Source organism: Furipterus horrens, unplaced genomic scaffold, assembly GCF_987537825.1.
Source record: "Furipterus horrens unplaced genomic scaffold, mFurHor1.1.pri manual_scaffold_11, whole genome shotgun sequence".
Lineage (NCBI taxonomy): Eukaryota > Metazoa > Chordata > Mammalia > Chiroptera > Furipteridae > Furipterus > Furipterus horrens.
The window spans coordinates 4,890,192-4,913,877 of record NW_028327181.1 but is presented as its reverse complement, the minus strand read 5'-3'; the positions used below and the strand labels follow the sequence as shown (position 1 = coordinate 4,913,877).

The following is a 23,686-nucleotide window of genomic DNA, read 5'->3' as shown; positions in this document are numbered from 1 at the left end:
CAAATATGTGATCTTTGGCTCCATTTTCTCAGTTAGGATAGGCAAACAGATTGAAGTTACAGATTTGGATTTTAGCCTCAATTCTGCTATCAATTCTATGTGACCTTCAAATATGTCTGTTTAAGTCTTTGGACTTCTAATTCCTTTTCACATATCATAAAAGTAGTAATAGGCTGCTTTCAAGGTCTCATCCACTTCATAACATTGGGTGAGACCCTTTAAATTATTAAGCCCAGGAAGGGTCTGGATCTCACCTAAGTGGTCACGACAAAGTTGGTTTTAGATTTTGTAACTTTTACTCTTGGATCTTTCCCTCTGGATAAGTAATTGGTTATTTAAAGGTATACTTTGGAGCCCTGGCCTGTGTGGCTCAGTGGGTTGAGCGCCGGCCTGAAAAGTAAATAAATAAAATCTTAAAGGTAAACTTTGGAAAAGCTCCCAGGAAGGGATTTATGAGAATGAAGCTATTTCTGGTCACCATGGAAAGTGAAACTGTCTAAGTGAGCACAGAGCTCCTTGTTAAATTTATTCTTCCACTTTGCCCCAGTTGGATTTTTATCTGACTACACATGTCTTTTTTTAAAGATTTTATTTATTTATTTTTAGAGAAAGGGGAAGGGAGGGAGAAAGAGAGGGAGAGAAACATCGATCCGTTACCTTTCATACACCCCAATGTGGGTCCTGGCCCACAACCCAGGCATGTGACCTGACCAGGAGTCAAACCTGCGACCTTCTGGTTCACAGGCTGGTGCTCAGTCCACTGAGCCACACCAGCCAGGGCTCCAGAGACTCTTTATGAAACTCTGTTAGGGTTCATTACCCAGGTACATAATGCATTCCTCACTTCACTTCCCCAAAAATTGGAAAAGAAGGTATACTTAAGATTTTTGGGGTATTTTTCTTGGAGAAATTAAATGTGTATGTGTTAGTGGAAAGTGGTGGGGTGATGAAGATGAGAGAAGAAGAGGATACTATTTTGCAAATGGAAAAGGGCATGAAAAAGTCTGAATACTAGAATGATAAGTCTTTTTTCTCCCAGCCTGATACCTCTGCTATTGATGATACCTGTATTCTGTTTGGGCAATGCCAGTGAATGTTTTCGCAACTTTAGCCAGAGCCACAGGTGAGTAAGGACCAAATCTATCATTCTCATGGCAGTGAGCCAACACCTATTCTTTTATATAAGTAGAGATGGAAGAAGACTTTCTACATACATTCTGACCAAGGTGCTCATATTTAAATGGGCTATGGAATAACATGTAGTCAAGGCTGAAAATACATAAGTGGAAATATAACACAAAGTTACTAGAAGATAATGTGTCTTTGAGAAAGAACAAGGTGCTACGGACAAGGATTAGCAAAATGATAAGTAAAATTGCCTACTCACGAATTTCGGTTGCACTCTAGGAATCTCTCTAGTCTGTATCTGTCGCAGTACTCTTGTCCATTGCTTCTCTTCGCAGGTGTATCCTGATGCACTCACCACCATCAGCCATGGCTGATCTCCTGCCTTCTGCCAACGCGTCAGTCTGTAGCACACTCTATTTTTATGGGCTCACCGTCTTCCTGGCCAGCTTTCTGTTCAGCCTCTTCATCATTGTGGTACGGTGCTACCTTACTTGCCTTTACGGAAAGAAGCAGGGGTAGGGCGGGGTGGGGTAGTACTTCCAAGGCCTGGGAAAGACGAGGTTGAGAGTCGCTTTCTATAGTCCTAGAATTAAGAAAATGGCTAGGAGATAGTGACAATTTAATTACTGCCTCAGTCTTTTGGACTTCCCAAGATCAAATAATGAGTGGGAAGAAGAGCTTGTATTCATTCTGTGCAAATTATCCTCATTCTAGAACTAATATATGTTCTTATGGATCCTCATGGAGGATCAGAGCAGAAAGCTAGTATGTGTCAAGTATGTCCGTTATATAGAATGACACTCTGGAACATAGGACATGAGCTTTGTTTTAATTTTCCAATAATGAAAGAGTTTTCCTTTTTCAATTCTTTATTAGCTATCAATCTGCATTTATGTTATGTCTAACTTGTGTTAAGCTGCTAACTGACTCAGGCAATTATCAAATGCTCATCAGAGCAATTAAAATAATTAGCTATGTGACAATACATTATTTATATATAACTGCTAGTACAAAATCAGTAAGCAAGCAGATATGCCTTCTAATTTGCCATATCTGTTTTTCAGTATCATTTTCTCTTCTTTTCATATGCTACTTCAGGGATTACAGACTATCTACCTGCAGACTAAATTTATCCCACAAATATGTTTTGTTTCCTAGCACACTAGCACATGTGAACCAAATATAATTGTGGAGAATTTCCTTTGATAATTTAAATGTAAGTTATGGAGATAGCGTAGCTCAAATCAGCAACTTTGTAAAGAGTGTACAGTGATTATTTTATATTAAAAAGGCTTTGATGGTTTATATTTAGAACTGATTAACAAGAGAGGTAGCCTGGTACCCTAGGGATTACTGTTTGCTTCTTTAGGATAACCCAAGCTTCAGAGGACATTCAGAATTAGCATTCTGATTCCTTTTTAGTCAACAAATGATTAACTGATTCTATTAGCCATTAAGTGTTCTCAAATAAGTTCAAGCCTCCTTTCGATTCCTATGTCTGTGGGGAAAGGAAACTAGATAGCTAAACTTAAGTAATTAGTTGTTGATTTAGAGTTTGGATCTGGATTATTAGGGAAAAGTTTCAAATCTGGTAAGGTTCGTTACCAATATTACTACCTAATATACTCTGCACAAAAAGCACATTGGACTTCTGAACTGACATATATTTCTTTCATTAGCTAAATCCTATAAAAATAGTCTCAAAAGGAAGGAGAAAACCGTCTATTTTCCATCTAAGGGCAAGAATGTTTCTTTATTTTTATTTTTTGGCTTAGAGTTGAGAATTTAAATTTAGTCACAATGCTGAAGTATTTATTTTAAGAATATTAACTATAGAGCACTTTCTAACATAATCTCTAATAAAGTATTTTAAAAGAGGGTCTGGTTAGATCTTAATTTTAACTTCTCATGCATATTGTGATCAGCCTCAGTGAGAAAAAAAATCCTGAAGGCTGATGTAAGGTTCATGTTTTGAACATGGTAACAACAAATTTGGCTAATATCTGTCCATTTCTGTAGCCAAAAAGGTTCATTCTGAAGATAATTTTCTTTCAGAAGAAGCCTGGTCTCAGATAATAAAGACAGAAGAATGGCCTTTCCTGCTGTCAGAGCCGATGAGAATGATTGCTCTAAAATGATAGGAGGGTAGACTTGGGAAATTACTAAGCCTTGGGCAAACTACTCACTGCTGTACCCATGTCTATCTAGGTCTTACTCATCCAAACCCAGACACTGTATAAGAAGTTTGTGAAATCGACTGGCTTTCTGGGAAGTGAACAGTGGGCAGTGATTCACATCACAGAGCAGCGAGTGCGCTTCTACCCAGTGGCCTTCTTTTGCTGCTGGGGCCCAGGTGGGTATCTAAATGGAAAGAGCTGGGCAATGAAGAGGGCACTACTGGATTCTGGTCAGGCAAAGTGGTTTCACTAAGAAGGCTGACTGCTAATTACTGTTTGGCTTATAAAAGTTAAGTTGATACCACCCATATTTCCAGTTTTTCCCGACCTTAAACTTCTTATGTTTTAGAAATTAAGATAATTAGACATGAGATGCAACCTGATATGAAAGGAAATGTCCTGACAGAACTCAGAGATATTAATACCTGTCCTTCCTGCTACATAAAGTTTTAAGGATCAGATTGCATAGTTTATGAAAGAGCTTGGTAAACTCTAAAAAACGAAAAAGTGTAACTTCCTGTTGTATGTCTTACCGTCATTGCTACACTAATAATTGGCAAAGTTTTATCAATGAGGAGTAAAGGTTGGAGACCCACGGCCCAGTGGTTTGTGTAATTGCTTAATCTCACTGCTGGTCCTCATGCCTCTGGCTTCCGTTCTAACAGTGCTTGGGCATGTGTACTGAAGAACTTTATGCTCAGGCAGGCAGGGCTGGCAATAAGATTTATATTTTGTATTTTCACAGCTGTCATTCTGGTGATCATAAAGCTGATCAAGCCACAGGACACCAAGCTTCACATGGCCCTCTATGTTCTCCAGGTAACACCTTCAACTTCCAGCCTCTCCGTTTTCACACCCTCTCATCCTGTTCTCTTATATTGACATTATTCTGTAAGCACAAATTTTCCCTTCAGGGGAAAAGAGAAAATTGCAAAAGAGAAAATCTATTATTTATATTTAATTGTGAAGAATGTAAAATTTTCTTCACAGATGAGGTAGATACTTTTGTGAAAGTGTTCCCGTACATTTCAGAGCATTTGTATATGTGGTCAACTTCATTTTATTGATGTGTTTTTAAGGGATGAGTAACAAAAAACAAGACCTACCCACAGCAAATGTTCTTATGAAATACTAATAGTGACCTGACTCTCTCCCATCTAGAGTGAACTGAATGGGATTAATTAGCTATTGCAGGTGAACGGGGAGGGAGTAGCAGAGAAATGGAATGGTTCTCTCTTTCCCTCCTTATCAGATTTAAGAAGGCTTTGGGGGCTCTCTGTGCTGATAGGGCAGTTTTTGCCAACCTAACCTGGGAAATGAGGCCATGAGTGGCACTGAAGCCACTTCCTTGTCCTTATGTATATACTAAGAAATATGACCACCTCTCAATCATCCATGACAAGGTACCGTGTGAAGAGTGAGTTCAGGAAGAGCTAGAAAAATATTAAAAACTGACACCAGATCTTGATGTATGAGATGGAGGAAGTAAAACAATGCTTTATAAGCAGGGGCATAGGGACTATTCCCAGGATCTCTGAAAGCCTGAAGGATGGGCTCCATCACCCCTTCATCTCCTCCAGGCTCTCACAGCATCATCCCAGGGTCTGCTCAACTGTGGCGTGTACGGATGGACACAGTACAAGTTCTTTCAGCTAAAGCAAGAGGCTCGGCGTGATGCAGACACCCAGACACCATTATTATCCTCACAGAAGAGATTCTATAGCAGGGGCCTAGATCCACTGGAGTCTGCCCTTGCTTTTGCTACCAACACCTCCACCATTCTTTGAAACTCTAATGCCAGAATATAGGGACTGGAGTTATTCCACAGGAAGGGATTAGGAAGAGTGTTGGGGAGCATCTTAAGTCTTTCCTAACCATGCTTTAGACTATGAAGTGAAAGGGAATATAGTGCCATGGTTAGCGACTGTTCTAGGTGAATTGGGCAGTCTCTCTTTATTATTCTCAGATTCACTAGTGATTCTTAAAGTCTTTGTTCAGGGAGATGAAGCCATTTTCCATCTAAGAGATGGACTCATATTGCCTCGGTGAATATTAGGTTTACCTAAGCCTTTTCTAGAAAAGGTTAATTCCACTTTATGATTTAAGCACGCCACTTCCAGGCTCTGCTCCACGGTTGCAGGTGAGTAGGGTGAGTTTGCTCAGATCTCGTCATTGCTTTGCTGTCTCTGAGACTGGACAAAGGAAACTCTGGATGTCTGTTCTTTGAAGAGGTTTGGAAACTCAGAATAAGCAAGGACAACAACTGTCAAAAAAGTGACAGTGGAATCCTCAGGTACACCATGTTCTAGTCTCATGTACAGTGCTGTTCTAGGTCTTGGCAATAGGGACCATCCTACTCTAGAAAATGAAGGCCAGTCTTTTGAAGGGGGTGACGAGATTTAAGCGAAGTCATAACTAAAGGAAACCCTTGGAATCAAAACCTCTACACTGTCATTTACAAGCAGAAGTCCCAAGTAGGTTTAATACTGCCTGGACAGTGAATTAGGGTGAACCATATGAACTTGCCATTTTTGTAAGTGAAAATAGTCTAATATCAATTTTACATTGTTCAACCTAACAGTGTTAAATATGTTTGTAGAATGAATGAATAAACAAATGAATGAATGACTAATGAGTAGAATTTGAACCTTTTGGGAAAGAAAAGATTCCTAGACTACAGAGCCTCATTTATGGGTAGGAATGTCTAATCTGTTTACTCACTCTTTAATTACTTAACAAATGATGTTTGGTCTCTCCACTTAAGTTATGAACAAATCCAGTCTGAGGCCAGGACGTCAGATACTGTGATGCCAAAACGAAGGGGAAAGACAGATGGACAAAGTGACTGGAATGATAATTAACAAACCATCTGGAACTCATAATCAAATGCTTCTCACCTGATACATTCCCTTGGTCTGTCCAATGCAAAATCATTAGGATTAAAGAAAATTGACGGAGTAGATTACAATGGTGGATTTGATAGGATACTCTGAAAAGTAAGTTCCAGAGAGTTTTCCAAAGGAGCTCTCCATAGGAATTTTAGGGAGCTCAATAATAGCTCTTCAGATTTTAGGCCATGAGCTTCAACCTTGCTGTGGAGGGTAGCATGGTCTTATTCTGTCAACATCACATCTTAAGTCCTCTCATTGCCCCAAAGTTCTGGACACCTGATTCCTGGGTAGCACAAAACAAAAAAGACTGCCTCATGTAGGGAGCTGCTTTAATTTCTTTTAATTTAAAAGCTAACAAGCATTTGGCATATAGAAAGACAGATGGAAGTAAGGAAGAATTCCCATCTCCGTAGACCTTCAGGGACACCAGAACTAAGGAATCCAGTTCTTAAAATGTCTTTTTAGTATTACTTCACATTTGGTTTCATTATCAGAAAGAAGGTAATTACCAAATATTTGTCAGGTTCATCTTACTTTTATGACAATTTTTTTTTGCAGTGACACTGGTCTTAGGTCTTCTATGGATGAAGGCAAATGAAAATATAGTAGGAAAGATAAATAATAAAAAGCTAAGTAAGACCCAGATTAGGATGATCAGTATTTCATCATACTGAGAGTCATAGAGGACACATGCAGCTGGGCCACTATTTAAACTGTGCCCCATAACCCTTGAATTTACTTGTAGGGGGAGCATAAACATAGACATGGTGGCCGTTCGAAGAATTGTTGCAAATACCCGTCCCATGACACTAGTTCAGATTGCAGTCATAGTGAAGTATGGGGGTAACTTAGCAGGTTCAATAAATGGAGATCTCTGGGGACCACATGGGATACCATCCTTCAACTTCTCCTCAGCCTTGTCTGTGGCTTAAAAAAAAGTTGGCACCCCAACACCACGTGGCCTACATGGGGAACTGGGTAAGTGTTGATGTTTTTCAGTGTGTGGGAGCTTTTGCATATGTTCACATGGTAGCCTCTCACATTTTACATCTTTGGTCTTACACTTGCTAAACACCTTAAAAATCCCTTTAGAGTCACTTCCACAGTTTTCAGACCTGTTTCTCTTGGTATCCATGTAATGATAGCAACTTTCCCAGGCAACTTTGTGCCCTTTCCGAAGATTTTAACCCACTGATTCTCTAGCCTTTGCCACCGGCCATGGCAACAATAACCTTGTTCTTTCCAAGGAGTGCCACCTTGATTGTAGGTATTTGTCTATAATGGAGGTATCATTACAGTATTCTTGGAGGTCACACTCATCCACACTGTAGTTGCCTTAAGAAATATGCAGTTTTTGCAGCAGGATCCAAATGCACAATCTGAACCCTTTAGCCAGCATGAGGGCAAACAACAATGATCCTTTTGACAATCAAGGACACTGCCATAATCATATTCTTCTCCTTCATCCACTCTTTTATTCCCACTATATGACTTTCCAAAGGAGCTCTGGAGCTAAGGTTTATGAAACAGGCGGTCCCCTCTGTGCTTATGGGATAGCTAGGAGAAGTAGTGGGAGCTGCAGTTGCGGAAGCCCGTATCTATGGTAATAAGTTCATGTATAGTACAGAGGTCTGACCATGGCGTTTGCAGGCCACATGGTCATGCTTCATTCTCAAGTTGCGGCCAAGCTCATGAGCCATGAGAGCTACACACTGTGGTATATCTTCATGAGAGAAAGATTCAAGACTGGTTGCATTCTTAGCAGTGCAGGTGCCACTGGGAAATGCATGGCCCTGGTACTTTTCAAGACTTTGGCCAATAATCATATGAGCACCATCATGCTTCACCCTTCTAAAAGATGCCAGTCTTTCCAGCAATCAACATTTTGAAATATTTCCTGAATAGTCAGGGAGACATTCACTAGGTTTTTCTCTTGTCTACTTTCACATTTAGCTCCTTCATGTACCTGTTGACCAAGGCATGGACATCCATTATAATCAGTGTTGTCTCGGTAACACTATTATTTGGAATCACTGTCAGCAACAATAAACATTTCTGCACACTTGGGAAGTATCCACATATAGGGCATAGTAACTGAGGAGGATTCTATTCTACCCTGAAATTGTAAAGTGGCTGAGAGCTCATCCTGTTTATCTCCACTGACTGCACACAACTCACCTGATTTTAAAGGCAGGCTATAAATGATATGCTCAAAGAGCACCATGTAAGGTCAGGACTCTCTTTAGCCCTGAGCACCGATAGTCACAAGAAAATCCAGATCACCCTCTGAATACCCAGTCATCCTGAATAAAAGGCATGTCCAAGCCCATTCTCCCATTATGAAGTATATAAACATGGAAGTTCTTGACAAATAATCCTCTTTTTTTTTTTTTTTGCTTCAAATTAATAATATTCCATTTTCCTTGTATGGAAGCCCCATTTTCTGCTTTTTCTTTGAGTTCTCTGAACATCTTTAGGTTCCTAGGGATGACTATCTCATTATAAAAATATTCCAACTTACAATGCATCCCTTGAAGTATAGTTACTACCCGTAATAAGATGACATGCAGCTTAGTGTGGGAAGGGCCCATTCTCAAGTATCCCACCTGGGGACCTCGAAGAAAAATCACTTCAAACCTCACCCACAACCACTTGACTTCATATAAAAAAGGGCAGGTGGGGAGGGAAAGTAACTAATTGGGATTATCATTGTCATGGCCCAAGTGAAGTAATTAGTGATCCGAGACCTCCGTCTCTCAATTGCCTTCCCTGGGACCCAGATTTTTGTCTGTGACACAATTGTTTGGCCAAAGCTTAAAGCTATGCTGCATGCCAAGGACAGCTGCTCCCACCCCTGAGTATGACATGATGACACCTGCCTTTTGGCTGCATCTCTTCCCATTCCTGTTGTGCTCTCCTTCTTTAGGCGTGTCCTTACTCTGCAGCCTCCTCAAAGAACAAGAGTGTTAGTGTTCATTCCTTAGCTGCACTCCTGCTCACCTGACAGAGGGGCGTACGAAGGAGAGGCAACTTTCATAGGTGCAGCCAGTACTGTGACTCAGAGTCAAGCCCTGAGAAAAGAAAGAATATATAACCCCACTCCCTCAGTCTCTGTCCCCATGGCACTGCCTTCTCCTGCACCTGTTATTCTTTTGAGTCGTTGAAACTAAAGGTTCAAGAGCAGGGGTTTGTGGATCCCTGGGTAGGTCACAGACCTCTGCTGTCCAGTGCCTTCTGTGTGATTTACTACTCTGTACATGCAGTCCATTTCAAACCTCCAATCCTTTCCCTTTTTTTCCCCATTATTCACAATATGTTTATTTGCTCAATCCAGGAATACATATAAAGTATTTTTAGAATAACTTAACCGTGCTTTTGTGAAAAGCAAATATACAAACTGGAGAACAATGTTTGTGTTTAGTTATTTTTGCCTTTAGCCTTGTGGTGAGGTCAAAAAATTGTTCTTCAAAATTATTTAGATTAGTACTTTCCCAGCTAGATCTATTCAGTGTGGTTATATTATTCATTTTTTAATGTAGTTAGGCTCTTATGTTACTGTTTGTACTTCCTTTTAGTTTGTAAGATGTTGCCATAATTCTAAAAGTGAGTACTATACAAAAAATGTACTCAGGGTACACCTGCTTGAGCCTTTAACCTGTCCCCATGTCCTCATTCTTTCTACCTTGTTTCTGGTCACCAATCTCAATAGCAGTTTATTTTTCCTGTATTTCTTTCTGCACAAATTAGTAGATAAATGTATATTTTATTTTATCCCTTCTTATGTAGCATGACATTTTACACTTTCCTTTTTAAATTTAAATATACATCCTATAAGTCACTCCATATTAATTTATAGAGATCCTTCTTTTTTACAGCTGCATAATACTCCATTTTGTGGATATAGCATAATTTATTCATTCTCCTCTCTATGGGTTTTTTGTTGTTTACATAATTTTTCAATTACACACATACATCAAAAAATAATCTTGCACATAGTACTTTTTGAAGGCACGTCCCTAGGAATGGGAAGGCAGTGCTAGCTGCATGCATAGCTTTGTTGGGTATTAGCAAGTTCCTCTTCAGGAGGGTTTAGCCGACTTGCATTCGCACCAGCAGTGTATGTGTCAGAGCGCCAGTTTCCCCACAACCTAAGCACCAGGGTATGTTGCCATGCCACACGCTTTAATTTTCACCAAAATGACAGGTGAGAAGTGGCATTTCAGTGTCGTTTAATTTGTATATTGCTAATTTTTAGTGAATCTGAACATTTTAATGCATTTAAGGGCCATTTTTATATTTTTAAATAATTGTTCATGTCTTTTCTCCCTTTTTCTATCAAACTTTTGGTCTTTTTTCTCCTCAGCTTTTCTTTCCAGTTTTACTGAGGTATAATTCACAACTAAAGTTTATATATTTAAAGTGTACAACCTGATGATTTGATATATGTCTAAATTGTGAGATATTTATTTATTGTGAAAATAAATCAGAAAGGCAAAGGAACTAGAACAGTTAAAATAATTTTGGAAAAGAGTAACATGGGAGGAACCACTCTATTCAGTGTCAAGGCCGTGTGGTATTGGTGATGGGATAGACACACAGATCAATGAAACAGAATAGAGAGCTCAGAAATAGAGAACCCATACATGCATGGCCAATATATTTTTGACAAAGGGGCAAAAACAATTCACAGAGGAAGGACAGTCTTTTTAACAAATGGTGCTGGAAAGCTTGGTATACATAGACAAAAAAAAAAAAGAAGAAGAACCTCAGACTAAACCTCACACTTTATACAAAAATCACCTCAAAATAGAGTGTATATTTAACTCTAAAATAGAAAACTACAAAACTCTTTAGAAAAAAAACATAGAACGTCTTCAGGATTAAGACTTGGTAAAGAATTCTTAAACATGACACCAGAAACATGGTCCATAAAAGAAAAAAATCCATTAATTGCATTGCATCAAAGTAAAAATTCCTGCTTTGTGAATGATTTTGTTAACAGGATGAAAAGACAAGCTACAGACTGGAGAAAATATTTGCAAACCACTTATAAAAGATTCATGCCTAGAATATATAAGGTTGGTGCAAATATAATGTCTGATTTCGAGGTCTATTTTAAAAATGAAAGAGCCCATGATTATGAAAATATTTATTTGTTAACATAACCTCCTTTGCTTTCTAGAACCTCACTCCATCTGTCAACTAGCTTATAAATGCCACGCTTGTAAAATTCTTTAGGTTTTGAAGCAAAATATGAATCCAACTCATTTTCAACCTCTTCTCTTGATGTCAACCTAAGACCATCAAAATAGTTCTGTAGTCCCCAAAACAAGTGATAATCAGAAGGAGCAAGGTCAGGAGAACGTGGAGGATGAAGCAATATTTCCCAACCAAGCTTTTTCAACAAATTTTTGGTGAGTCGAGCTGTGTGAGGACGAGTATTATGATGGAAGATGACACCCTTTCTGTTGACTAAGGAGGGTCGCTTTTGGTTCAAAGCTGCTTTCAAACGACGAAGTTGTTCACAGTAAAGATGAGCAGTAACTGTCTGATTATTGTCTTAACAGTTCATCATGGACAGTTCCTTCCATACCCCACCATACACTCACCATGATCTTCTTTGGATGAAGGCCTCCTCTTGGTTGTTGAACTCTTCTTCCTCCTCGACTGATCCACGATCGGCAGCGTTTAACGTTATGGGAAAGGACCCACTTCTCAGCACCTGTAACAAACTTACCTAAAAGTGGTGCCTGAAGGTGTCACGAAAGCAACGATTCACAAGCAACACGCTGTTGCAGATTCTCTGGAGACAGTTCGTGTGGGACCCATTTTCCAGCTACTGAAACCCTTCCGATCCTTTTCAGTTGGCGCAGCTCGGTTCTACGGGCTACATTACATTGTTCTGCATGTTCCCTGGAGGTGATGGTGGGGTTTTCTCTGACAACAGCTCCCAAAACTTCGGAATCAAGTATTTTTGGACGACCCTCTTTTGGCTCGTTTTTCCAACTGAAATCCTTTGGAAACGGGAAAACCACCTCCTGCCACTTCTTTCAGTCACTACATCGCCCCATAAGTGCTCTGGATAGACTTCGCTGCTGTCCTTTCATGGGCACCTTTATGACACTCATAGAGGAAAACGTTTCTAATGTGGTTTTTAGATGGGACAAACATGGGTGCAAGTATTGCGGACGATTATGAACAATACTTTGATAATGTGAAAAAATAAGTTATAAAGTAGTCACTGTGACATCAAAAAATTATAAGAAGAGGCACAAATTTAATAAATACTATCTAAAACTTTCTTTTAAAAAAGTTGGACATTGATTTTGCACCAACCTGATAATCTACAACCTCCAAAGCTCTATTACCTATAATTGGACAAGTTCCTTCTGATATTAGTCAACAAATTATTAATTTCAATAAATACAAAATACAAAATTTTGGTTTCATACATGTACTCAGCACTGTGATAGGGCCTCTGTACTGTTATAAAGTTAGTATAAATTAAGTTTCCTAACTCTAGATGATGTTACTCAAAGAAGAGATATCTGGATGACTGAAATTTATCTCAGGAAGTTAGGAAGACAAAGGGCTGTGAAGGCTGCTCTGGGAGAAAAATCTTTTAGGTAAAAAGGGAGCATGGCTGTAGGAAGGGCCTGGAAATGCTGGGAAGGAATAACTTCAATATACATAAATCATGTGACACATCTGCCAGATTTGAAAAGGTGGGTGACTTTAATACTGGCCTCTTGACCCTGGGGCAGTCAGGGAGGGTCTTCTGCTTTATCAGATTTAGTTCCTTCCACAGAGTTCCAGGGCAAAATGGACTCAGTAACTGCACTGCATGGAATCAGAAAAGATACCTGATCTGAATAGGATTTTATTTATTCTTAGATTTAAAAACTCATTTCGTGAATGCACAGTTACAGGGCAAATTAGAACAACCGATCACATAAACAACTGTTCTCCCATAATAGGTGGTTGTTATTGAAGGAAACATCCAAGTGACAGTAATAAACGTTGGCACATACAGTAATGTATGTCAAACAATTCAGATGAAAATCGGCATGTCCTGAAAAGGTTTCTGGTGATTGCAAAAATTGGCCCGAGACAAAGACATTGATGTCAGAAGATGCATGTGAAGAGTTCAAATGAAATGTGAAAAAGCAAAAGTAGTAAAACATTTACTATATTAAATAAATAAAATCTTAATTACTAAAAGGAATAGTACAAGTGAGAGAATCCCTCTCTCCGTATTAGTATATTTTCATAGACTGTATAATCCTAATCAGAGCCACCGGAGCTGTCATCTCCCAGGTGACCCTTGTATCCCTAAGCCTCTGGGGCCTGCTCGGTGTTACAGGTGTTTCATATCTTTAGCTTCTTCCTCCCCCTAATGTTTTATGGTTCTCCTTCCTCCCCCTCCTCCTCCTCCTCCTCCTCCTCCTCCCCCCCCTCTCCTTCCTTCTCTTCTCCCTCTGCTTCCTCTTCTGGGGCAGCCAAGTCAGGCTGCTCCTCTAAGGGCTTTTCTGCAGCCTCTTCTGGACCCTTTACTGTGGGCCCTTTTTTTGAAACTCTACACAAAATGCACGTGCAAACAATTACAATTGCTAATATTATGAAAGAAAGTATAAAGACTGTTAAGATCATCTTGTCTAAGATCTTTTCATTTTCATGTTTGATAGGAGGGCTAGTTTCGTAACCTCCGCTTTGACCTGGCTGTTCTGCACCTGGCTTACCAGGAGGACCGCTGTCCACACTGCCCCCGTCACCTATGCTGCTGCAGTCAGGGGGCGCGTAGCCAGGCTCACAGTGACAGTGCTTTAAATTGTTACACACCCCTCTCCCACTACACATTTTCGCTGGGTCGCAGTCATAGTGGAGCGCAGCAGAATCAGTGCAGGAGTGATTCATGCAGACTTTGTCTGGGGCACAGGAAGTGCCATAGTGCACGTCCCCGTCATCAGGGATATCAGTAAGTGTTTGGGCATCCATGCTCCAGCAGAAGTCATCTTCATGAGAAACCTGGATCAGTGTGTGAAGGGGTTGGATTTCTGGTAGTGTTATAACATTTGTACATGCAATTTTCCCACAGAATATATTCTCCTTTTCACACTTGGTATATGCTGGATTACTAGAAGTGGGAAGGCCACAGTTTCCAAACCGGTCCCCTATGGTGTTTATCATCTCATAACACTTTGCTGGGGCAGACATTGTATCGGACCCAAAAATTTGTTGGCATTGATAATCAGGGTTCCTGCAGACACCATTAACACAGTAATTTTCCTGACATGGAGTACCATCTTGCTTGTACCTATCTGAGGGACATAACCCAGAGGTCCCAGAACAATATTCTGGGAGGTCGCATTCTCCCAGAGCAGGACGACAGTCCAATCCCTTTGCTTCAAATTGGCATGAACTATTACAACAAGGTCCAGGACTACACACTGCATTATTCTTCAGCCTACATGCTTGGTCACAGCATGGGTTCCGGTCACAAGAACTACCACAGTCACACTGCTCGTCACCCTCCACCACCCCATTCCCACAGTGGGAATCCCTCCGCCAGCGGCCTTTGTGCTGAGGGTTGTTAAATAGGCAGGCCCCTTTGTGTTCCCGGAGGAACTGGTAGAAGTAGTCAGAGCTGCAGTTGCTGAAGCCACTTTCTTTAGTGATATTTTCATACATGAGGCAGGAGCGCTTATCCTTACAAGTGCAGGCCGAGTGGTCGTGCTGAATACCCAAGTTGTGCCCAAGCTCATGGACTAGGAGGGCTGCAAACAGGAGGACATCTTCGTGATGGAAGGATTCCACGGCTGCTGCAAAGCCGCTTGAACAGGCGCCACTGAGAAATGCCTGTCCCATCCCCTGTTCAGGATGCTGCCCAACAATCATGTGGGCCACATCATGCTCCACACGATGGAGGAGCTTCTCCTGTCTCCAGCTATTGAAATTCCTGAGTGCAACCTGCAGGTCCACTGGGACCTCTATGAGGTCCCCCTCGCTCCAGATCTCCATCCCAGCCAGCACCACCTCTGTGTTTATTCCCCTCGTGAAGCTGTTGGCCAGGGCAATGACGTCCATCACTCTCTGGACTGTCTCTTTGACGTTACTGCCCCACATCTGGAACCGCTGGTTGTTGACCACGACAAACATCTCCACGTACTTGGTGTGGGACCACAAGTAGGACAGCGCCTGCGGACTGCCAGGCGTCCTGCTCCCTTGTTGCCGGCTGGTGGACAGCGCCTGGCTGTCTTTGGAAGGGACACTGCAGGGGACTGGCGCTTGATGTGCCATGGTGTACAGCACATGCTCAAACCGTTCTGAGGAGTCCATGGGCTCAATGCCATAGAACTGTCCCTCCTTAACCAGGATGCCCCTGAGGCCTGAACAGGTGTTGACAGAAACGAAAGAACCGGGGACTCCTTCTATGTAGCCTTCACGGTGACAGTCATGTGAGGTGAGAGGCATTTCCTGTCCCAGGATGCCATTGTGGTAGCTGAAGACTGGAAAGTTATTGACAAAATAGTCTTTCACCTTGAGGTGAATCAGCTGTTCCTGGCCCTGCATAAATATCACATAAGATGCCTCTTCCACTGGGTCTTCCCTTGCCTCAACTGTCAGAGCCTTGGGGGTGACTATTTCATAGGAGGAGTAACGTACTGCTCCCGGGTCACAGGAGAAGCTCGGCAAGAGACTCAGTACCAACACCAGTGTGACCCCCAACCTGACACACGAAGATCCTGGCACTGTCCCCAGCCTCAAGCCCTTCATCTGGGGAGCCCGAATCGGAAGCTCTCCACTAGTCTCACACATAACCGCTTGGATCCTCCGTAGCGAACGCAAGGGGAGGCAGAGTCTCTCACAGAGGCGGCCCTGGCGTGGCCCTGGTGAGTCCGTGGCCGGTGCAGGGCCTGTGTCTGTCAGCAGCAGCTCTCCGCGACACGCAGCCCCTCAGTCACAGGTATCAGCTCCAGCTGTCGGCTGGCTGCGTAAAGGGTGGCTACTGCCTGCTTCTGAGAGCTGCTGCCTCCCTCTGGCTGTGTCCTTTCTAGTCTCCTTGTTCTCTCTGCTATCCTTCAGATAGTGTCCTTCTCCAGCGACGCCCTCCTGCAGCATTAGCTTCAGTGATCCTTGACTAAAGTCCTTCTGACATGTTGGTGATGTAATCACGAAGGACTGACCGCAAACTCTAAAATGCAAGATTGTGTCTCGAGAGAGGCCACAAAACCTCCATGCCTTCCTCAACTGTGCCACGCAGAACACCCCACCCCCACCCCTCCTGTGTCCGTTGCTCAGTTAACTCCTAATGTTCCAGGCCAGGGGGCTTGGAGATTATTGGTGGGCACACTCCATTGGCCATTTCCCCTCTTCTGAAAGTCTTGCTCTGTAGCACATGGGCATCACGGCTCAGGGTGTTCTTGATCCCTCAGTGTGGCATCATAGTGATATTCACATCTCGCAGGACAGACTTGTTAGATGAGGCAAGGGTGGGGGCTGCCCTGTGCCCCAGGAGAGACCCAAATGGGGCAAGGGACAATACTCTTATTTTTTAACATCATCAACATTCAGTCTCTTAAGTTCTGGATGCAACACTGTCCAAAAGTGTGTGTTGGAGAGGCCAACAGGGCCGCCTATATAAGGATATGTGGTTTTCATGGGCACGCTGGCTGGCAACTCCAGGCCTACACCCTTCTGTGGATGGCCCTGACCTGCTAGTGTCCCGAGATTATGCCAGTTGAAGACTAGGTCTCCTAAATGTCTCCCCTGTGTTAGAAAATGACTTACACGTGTCCAGTGCCCCCTTCTGCTTGTTCATTATATGCCCAGCTTCACGACTAGATGAACTAGAATTACTTATTGCGAGTAAGTGACTCCCAGGGCAAGGTGCTGCGCTGTCCCATCTGTCGCATGTTGTGTGTGTGTGCTTGCTTCACGCCTGCCCTGAAGGGCTGACAATGTCGCTAGAAAAACCCACAACTGTGCTGACGAATGGCCCACTCACAGTCTCAAAATGTAACTCTCTTCCTACGTTTTGCTGGTCAGTCCACTCTCCTAATGTGTTCTTGCTTCATGTCTCACAGAGAAAAATAAGAATCATCCTGAGTATTTCCATGTGTGGACACCACATGAGTCCACCTGGGCCTAAGTTTTCCTCTGACACTGGTGGATAAATTATTCAGTCCTCCAATCTAAGGGGCCTACTTTCCTTTCAGTTTCCATGGACCTCGTTTCCCAACTGTCCCTTCCGTCTTTTACCTCTTGAACACATGTTGACCCATGGGACCCAGTCTCATATGCTGTGATGTCTCGTCTTTATAAAACCTTCCCTCTCCACCCATGTCACTCTCCAGTCACCATCTGGTTTCTCCTGTTTCATAATGAATGTATCTGTATTCTGTTCCAGTTTGCATCTTACCTTTTTCTTCCCTGAAATTTCAATTTTAGTCGTTCCTTGGCTGATGTGGCTCAGTGGATGGAGCGCAGGCCTGTGAACCAAAGGGTTGCTGGTTTGATGCCCAGTCAGGGCACAGGCCTGGGTTGCGGGCCAGGTCTGCAGTTGGGGGGGGCTTCAAGAGGCAACCACACATTGGTATTTCTCTCCCTCTCTTTCTCCCTCCCTTCCCCTCTTTCTAAGTAAAATATTTTTTAAAATTAAATAAATTTGAGTTGTAGCACAATCACAAAATTATTAAATTATTTAAAAGAGAACAGCTCAGCCACACACAAAAGGACAAATGTGTTGATTTAATTTATATGCGGTTCTTCAAATAGGCAAGTTTGTAGAGACAGAAAGTGAAATAGAAGTTACCAGGAATCAGGGAAAAGATAGTGAATGGGACTGTTCAGTGAAGACAGAGTTTCAGGTGGGATGATGAAGAAGTTCTGAAATGGATGGTGATGCTGGTTGCACAATAGTGCAAAGACTTTTTTTTTTTTTTTAGTCTTTTACCCATGCAATGTTTCTTTCTTTTTTTTAAAGTATATTTTATTATATTGTTACAATAGTTCCAATTTTTTCCGCTTTGCTCCCCTCCGCCCAGCACTCCCCTCACCCAACAATCCCCACCCCCAAGTCCATGCCCATGGGTCGTACATACAAGCTCTCCTGCCTCACCCTTTCATATATTCTTCTTCTTTTTTTAAAATAATTATTTTAACAATAAAAAATAACAATCCCTCCCTCTCAGACTTAAGACCCTTTATAATCTTATAAAGGACAATGGGCAAAGGTCTCGAACTCCTCTGGCTGCTTCAAGCTGGACATGGTCATCGTCCTACCTACCCTTGGGTCCAGAAATCCCTAATAATAGTGGGGGTGTGGAGGCGGGGGTTGCCTTCCCACATGGGGAAGGATCGTGCAGACTCCAGGTCAGTTGGCTGTCCCCAGACAACGGTATGCTTGACTTAACAGGCTGGCATCCTTGTGTTCTGGGGGCAACAGATTTGGCAACAGGGTTAAAGGACGTCATTCAATTCATAACCACTAGATGACAAAAGACAGGTATTAATTTTTCAATGTCCCACATTAGGGAAAAGAAGGGCTTCTTTGGAGGAAGGTGTGCCAGGTACATCTCACCTGTCCAAAACCTTTTTGCCCATTATACTTAGTTTGGGTTGAGGGAAATATTTTAGATTTCCGCCCTCTCAGGCCTCTGGGCTCTTTCTGTCCAAGCCTTTAGGACAGAAAAGAGAAACCAGTTTTAAAGTGAAGCCCACAGACCACCCCATTCTTCACCAACCCAGCCACTTAGTTCAGCAAAACCATTGAGTCTCAGGAGGCAGCAATGCAGACAGGATTAAGTGAGGCTTATACATACAGACAATCACTCAGGTAATGAGATCGTAGGCTTATGCCCTTTGAAAACAGAAAACACATGTTAATTTATGTAACATAACCCACATTCAAGTCTCTAAATCTGTAGGACTGCCTTATTGGAAAGACATCCAGTTGCAAGGCATTTGACATTCTTCTTGCCTGTAAATTAAACATCTTTGATAATGCCATAGACATAGTTTAATGGTCACGTTGTGATGTAGTGGCCTTTTCTGTCTCTCCGTGGTTATAAGACTTCTCTCCAGCTAGTGTTCGGTTGGTTATTCCAGATGATTTCTCCAAAACTAAGTTGTAAATCCAGACTAGTTCTGGGAGGAGGTTAGTGTAGCTTCCACTTACTCCTCCGCCATCTTGTTTCTCCCCAGTGCAAATACTCTTAATGCCACTGAACTGTACACTTAAAATGGTAAAGATGGGTAATTTTATGTTACATGTATGTGAGAAAGCTCTGCAAGTACAACTCAGATAAAGTAACCAACAGATTTACCTCCATAGAAGTCACCCGTGTGTTATTGCCAATCACAAATCCTACTTCAGAGATAATCACGACGCTGTCATTTAAAGTTACATATCAGTGGTTTGTAGAGTGTTCAGAAAATTATGCAACTCTCACCAAATCAATTTTAGAACATGTCCTCCCCTCCAAGTAAAACTTTGGTATCTATTAGCAGTCACTCCCCATTCTCCCTTCCCCCCAACTCATGGCCACCACTACTCTATTTTCTAGCTCAATTATTTTGTCTATTCTGGACATTTCATAGCAATGGGATCCTACATGTGGTAATTTCTGTGACTGGCTTATTTCACTTACCATAAGGTTTCCAAGGATTAGCCATGTGGTAAATTGTATCAATACTTCTTTTCCTTTTGGCCAAATAATGTTCTTTTGTATGGATATACCACACTTTATTTTATTAGTATATTTTATTGATTATGTTGTTACAGTTGTCCCAATTTCATTTCCCTTTGCTCCCCTCCACCCAGTATGCCCCTTTCCTTCAGCAATTCCACCTCCCTTAGTTCATGTCCATAGGTCATGCAGGTAACTTCTTTGGCTTCACCCTTTCCTGTATTATTCTTAACTTCTATTGTCTATTTTGTATCAACTGATTATGCTTCTTAATCCCTGCACCATCTCCCCACTTTTCCCCCTTCCCCCTCCAAATGATCCCCATACCTATGATTCTATTCCTATTCTGGTTTGCTTAGATTTTTTAATTTTTAATTTTTATATTTTAGATACAGCTGTTGATAGTTGTGAGTTTGTTGTCATTTTAATGTTCATAGTTTTTGATCTTATTTTTCTTAAATAAATCCCTTTAACATTTCATATAGTAATGGCTTGGTGATGATGAACTCCTTTAGCTTTACCTTGTCTGGGAAGCACTTCATCTGCCTTTCCATTCTAAATGATAGCTTTGCTGGATAGAGTAATCTTGGTTGTAGATCCTTGCTGTTCATCACTTTGAGTACTTTTTGCCAGTCCCTTCTTGCCTGCAAAGTTTCTTTTAAGAAATCAGCTAATAGTCTTATGGGAACTCCTTTGTAGGTTACTCTGTTTTTCTCTCACTGTTTTTAAGACTCTTTATCTTTAACCTTTGGCGTTTTAATTATGATATGTCTTGGTGTGGTCCTCTTTGGGTCTAGCTTGTTTGGGACTCTCTGTGCTTCCTAGACTTGTATGTCTATTTCCTTTGCCAAATTAGGGAAGTTTTCTTTCATTACTTTTTCAACTAAGTTTTCAATTCCTCGCTCTTTCTTTGCTCCTCCTGGCAACCCTATGATTCAGATGTCAGCACATTTAAAGTTGTCCCAGAGGTTTCTAAGCCCCTCCTTGGTTTTTTTTTAATTCTCGTTTTTTCATTCTGTACTGGCTGACTGTTTATTTCTTCCTTATGTTCCAAATCATTGATTTGAACCCCGGTTTCCTTCCCTTCACCATTGGTTTCCTGTGGTTTTTTTCCTTCGTTTCACTTGCATAGCCTTCACTTCTTCCCTTATGCATCTGCCGTACTCAAGCGTATCTGTCAAGTCTGTGAGCATCTTTATCACCAGTGTTTTGAACTCTGTGTCTGTTAGGTTGGCCATCTCCTCATCTGCTAGGTTGCCTATCTCCTCATCGATTAGTTCTCCCACTGGAACCTTGATTCGTTTCCCCTTTTGGGCCATACTTCTCTGTCTCTTCATTTTGACAGGCTCCTGTGTTTACCTCTGTGACAGCTGTTACAACACCTGTCACACTTGTTACATTGTAAGGAGTGGAGCCTTAAGTATTCGTCAGTATGGGGCTACCCATTCACCACATTGTGGTGCTGTATGTGGGGGAGGGGTCTGAGAGGGAACAATGCCACTTGCTCAGCACTTGCCCGTTTTCCAGGCGTTTCTCCCGCTTCCCATATGAGACCGGCGCCTGCCGAGCTGTTGCCCTGCCTGTGGTTCCCAGAGTGGGTGGGTCTGCAGATATTCTAGGACTGAGGGGGCCCTTTAACCAAGCTGACTGCTGAGAGACCAGCTGTTTCTGCCTCCACCCCAACCCCCACTGGTCTACACAGTCAGAAGCAATGAGGCTTTATTTTCCCCAGTGCTGGAATCATGAGCTGCGTGGTTTGGTCTGGTGCTGGGAGCGCTCCCCAGGTGTGCCTTCCTACTTTAATGTGTTACTGCGCTTTCTGCCGGCCGTCCACAGCCGCTGTCACCACACTGCTTCCACTCTGCCCCTCCTACCTGTCTGGGTAAGTATTTCTTGTTTATATCTTTGTTTGTTGGACTTCATGCAGCTCAATTTTCTGGAACATCTGGTTGTCTCTAGTTTTGAGGTAGTTGTGTTCCTTCTTAGTCGTGGAGGGAGATGCAGCGTGTCTGTCTAGGCCTCCATCTTGGCCGGAAGTCCCCATTTTATTTTGTGATTCATCAGTTGATGAATATTTTGGTTGTTTATACTTTGGGGCTATTATGAATAATACTGCTGTGGACACTTGAGTTTTTGCATGGACACATTTTTCATTTCTTTTGCATAGGTACTTAGGAGTGGAATTGCTTGGTTATGTGATAACTCTGTGTTTAGCCTCTTGAGGAACTGCCCAATGATTTCCTAAGCAGTTACACAATTTTACATCTCTGCCAGCAATGAATGAGGATTTCAGTTTCTCCACATCATCAATGACATTTGTTATTGTCAATTTTTTAATCCTCACCTGAGGATATATATATTTTTTATTTTAGAGATAGAGGAAGGGGAAAGAGGAGAGAGACACACGCACACATTGATCAGTTGCCTCCTGTACCCACCCTAATTGGGTATTGAACCCACAACCTAGTTATTGAGTGGCCCAAAATGTTCATACACTTTTTTCTGTAAAATAAAGACACATTTTTCATTTCCACCAATAACTTTATTGATTTGGATTTTTTGAGTATGTTGGCTCTGTCCTGCATGGAATAACATTGATTGTTCTCAGTTAATGTCTTGATTTGAGCATTATCAACTTCAGCTGGTCTACTTGACTGTGAAACATTGTCCAGCAAGAAATCTCCAGCATGAAACTTTGCGAACAACTTTTGATATGTTTGATCAGTCATAGCACCTTCTTCATACATTGCACAAACCTTTTTTTTGCATTTCAGTTGCTTTTTTACCTTTCTTGAAATAATAAAGCATAATATGCTGAAAATGTATATTTTCTTTCATCTTCAATATTAAAATGGCTACACCAAAATTCACCAGTTTTGATAATATTTTTAAATTCATGCTGATATGACAGCTGTCACAATACAATCGACAAAATGCTTTCAAATGAAGTTAAAAACAACTAAGTAATACTAGAACTATCATATGGAAGAAATCAAATGAACTTTTTGGCCAACACAATATGTTCTCTGATCAAGAATTGAACCTGCAACCTTTGGGTGTGCAGGAGGATGCTCTACCAACTCAGCAACCTGGCCAGGGCATGTCTGTTTTTTTTTATTATAGCCATTTAAGTGGATGGAAGTGTTATCTCATTGTAGTTTTAATCTGCCCTTTCCTAATAATTAATGATGTTCCACACCTTTTCATATTCTTTTCTGGTCATTTATATCTTCTTTTCAGAAATGTCCATTCACATCCTTTGCCCTTGTAAAATTGGGTGTCCTTTTTTAAAAAAGATTTTATTTATTTATTTTTAGAGAGAGGGAAAGGGAAGGAGAAATACGGGAGAGAAACATCGACGTGGGAGAGAAACAATGATCGGTTGCCCCTTACACGACCCCAACTGGGGACCTGGCCTACAACCCAGGCCTGTGCCCTGACCAGGAATCGAACTGGTGACCTTTCAGTTTGTGAGACGACACCCAATTCACTGAGGCACACCAGTCAGGGCTGAGTGTCCTTTGCTTGTTGAATTGTATGGCTCCTTAATATTTTCTGGGTACAAGTCCCTATCAGATAATGATTTGCAAATATTTTCTCATTCTGTGGGCTGTCTTTTCACTTTATTGATGGTGGCTCTTACAGTGGAGAAGTATTTCACTTTTTTCCTTCTGCTTTATTTTAGTGTGTTAAAATACACATAAAATTTACTCTCCTATGCATTTTAACTGCACACTCAGTGACATTAAATACATTTGTTATGTGCTACCATCACTGCTATCCATCTTTATGCTCTTCATCT

General features: G+C 41.7%; 2 protein-coding genes across 6 annotated transcripts in view; one reads left to right on the top strand and one right to left on the bottom strand.

The window, feature by feature from the left end:
* TMEM116 (transmembrane protein 116) overlaps window positions 1-23,686 on the top strand; it is a 99,550-nt gene that overhangs the window by 28,119 nt on the left and 47,745 nt on the right. For 2 of the 5 annotated variants that reach the window (XR_016513939.1, XM_090290731.1), the window contains exons 7-10: window positions 1,040-1,123; window positions 1,464-1,602; window positions 3,337-3,481; window positions 4,051-4,124. Coding sequence is in view for 4 of the 5 variants with exons in the window: in XM_090290731.1 (XP_090146857.1) it covers window positions 1,040-1,123; window positions 1,464-1,602; window positions 3,337-3,481; window positions 4,051-4,124 (442 nt within the window). In the remaining variant the exon portion in view is untranslated. Of the gene's footprint in view, window positions 1-1,039; window positions 1,124-1,463; window positions 1,603-3,336; window positions 3,482-4,050; window positions 4,125-4,885; window positions 5,927-11,198; window positions 11,275-11,378; window positions 11,636-23,686 lie in introns of those variants that run through there. The other 3 variants (XM_090290732.1, XM_090290730.1, XM_090290729.1) reach the window with 3 other exon arrangements.
* LOC149996812 (disintegrin and metalloproteinase domain-containing protein 1a-like) lies at window positions 13,025-16,012 on the bottom strand. Its single transcript, XM_090292243.1, has 2 exons — window positions 13,796-16,012; window positions 13,025-13,036 (listed from the first exon to the last, which is right to left on the bottom strand). Exons 1-2 carry the CDS (start codon window positions 16,010-16,012, stop codon window positions 13,025-13,027), a joined length of 2,229 nt encoding a protein of 742 aa, XP_090148369.1.

What these genes read in the sequence shown, in the direction of transcription:
- LOC149996812 (XM_090292243.1), bottom strand. Translation starts at nt 16,012, where the DNA reads ATGTGTGAGACTAGTGGAGAGCTTCCGATTCGGGCTCCCCAGATGAAG.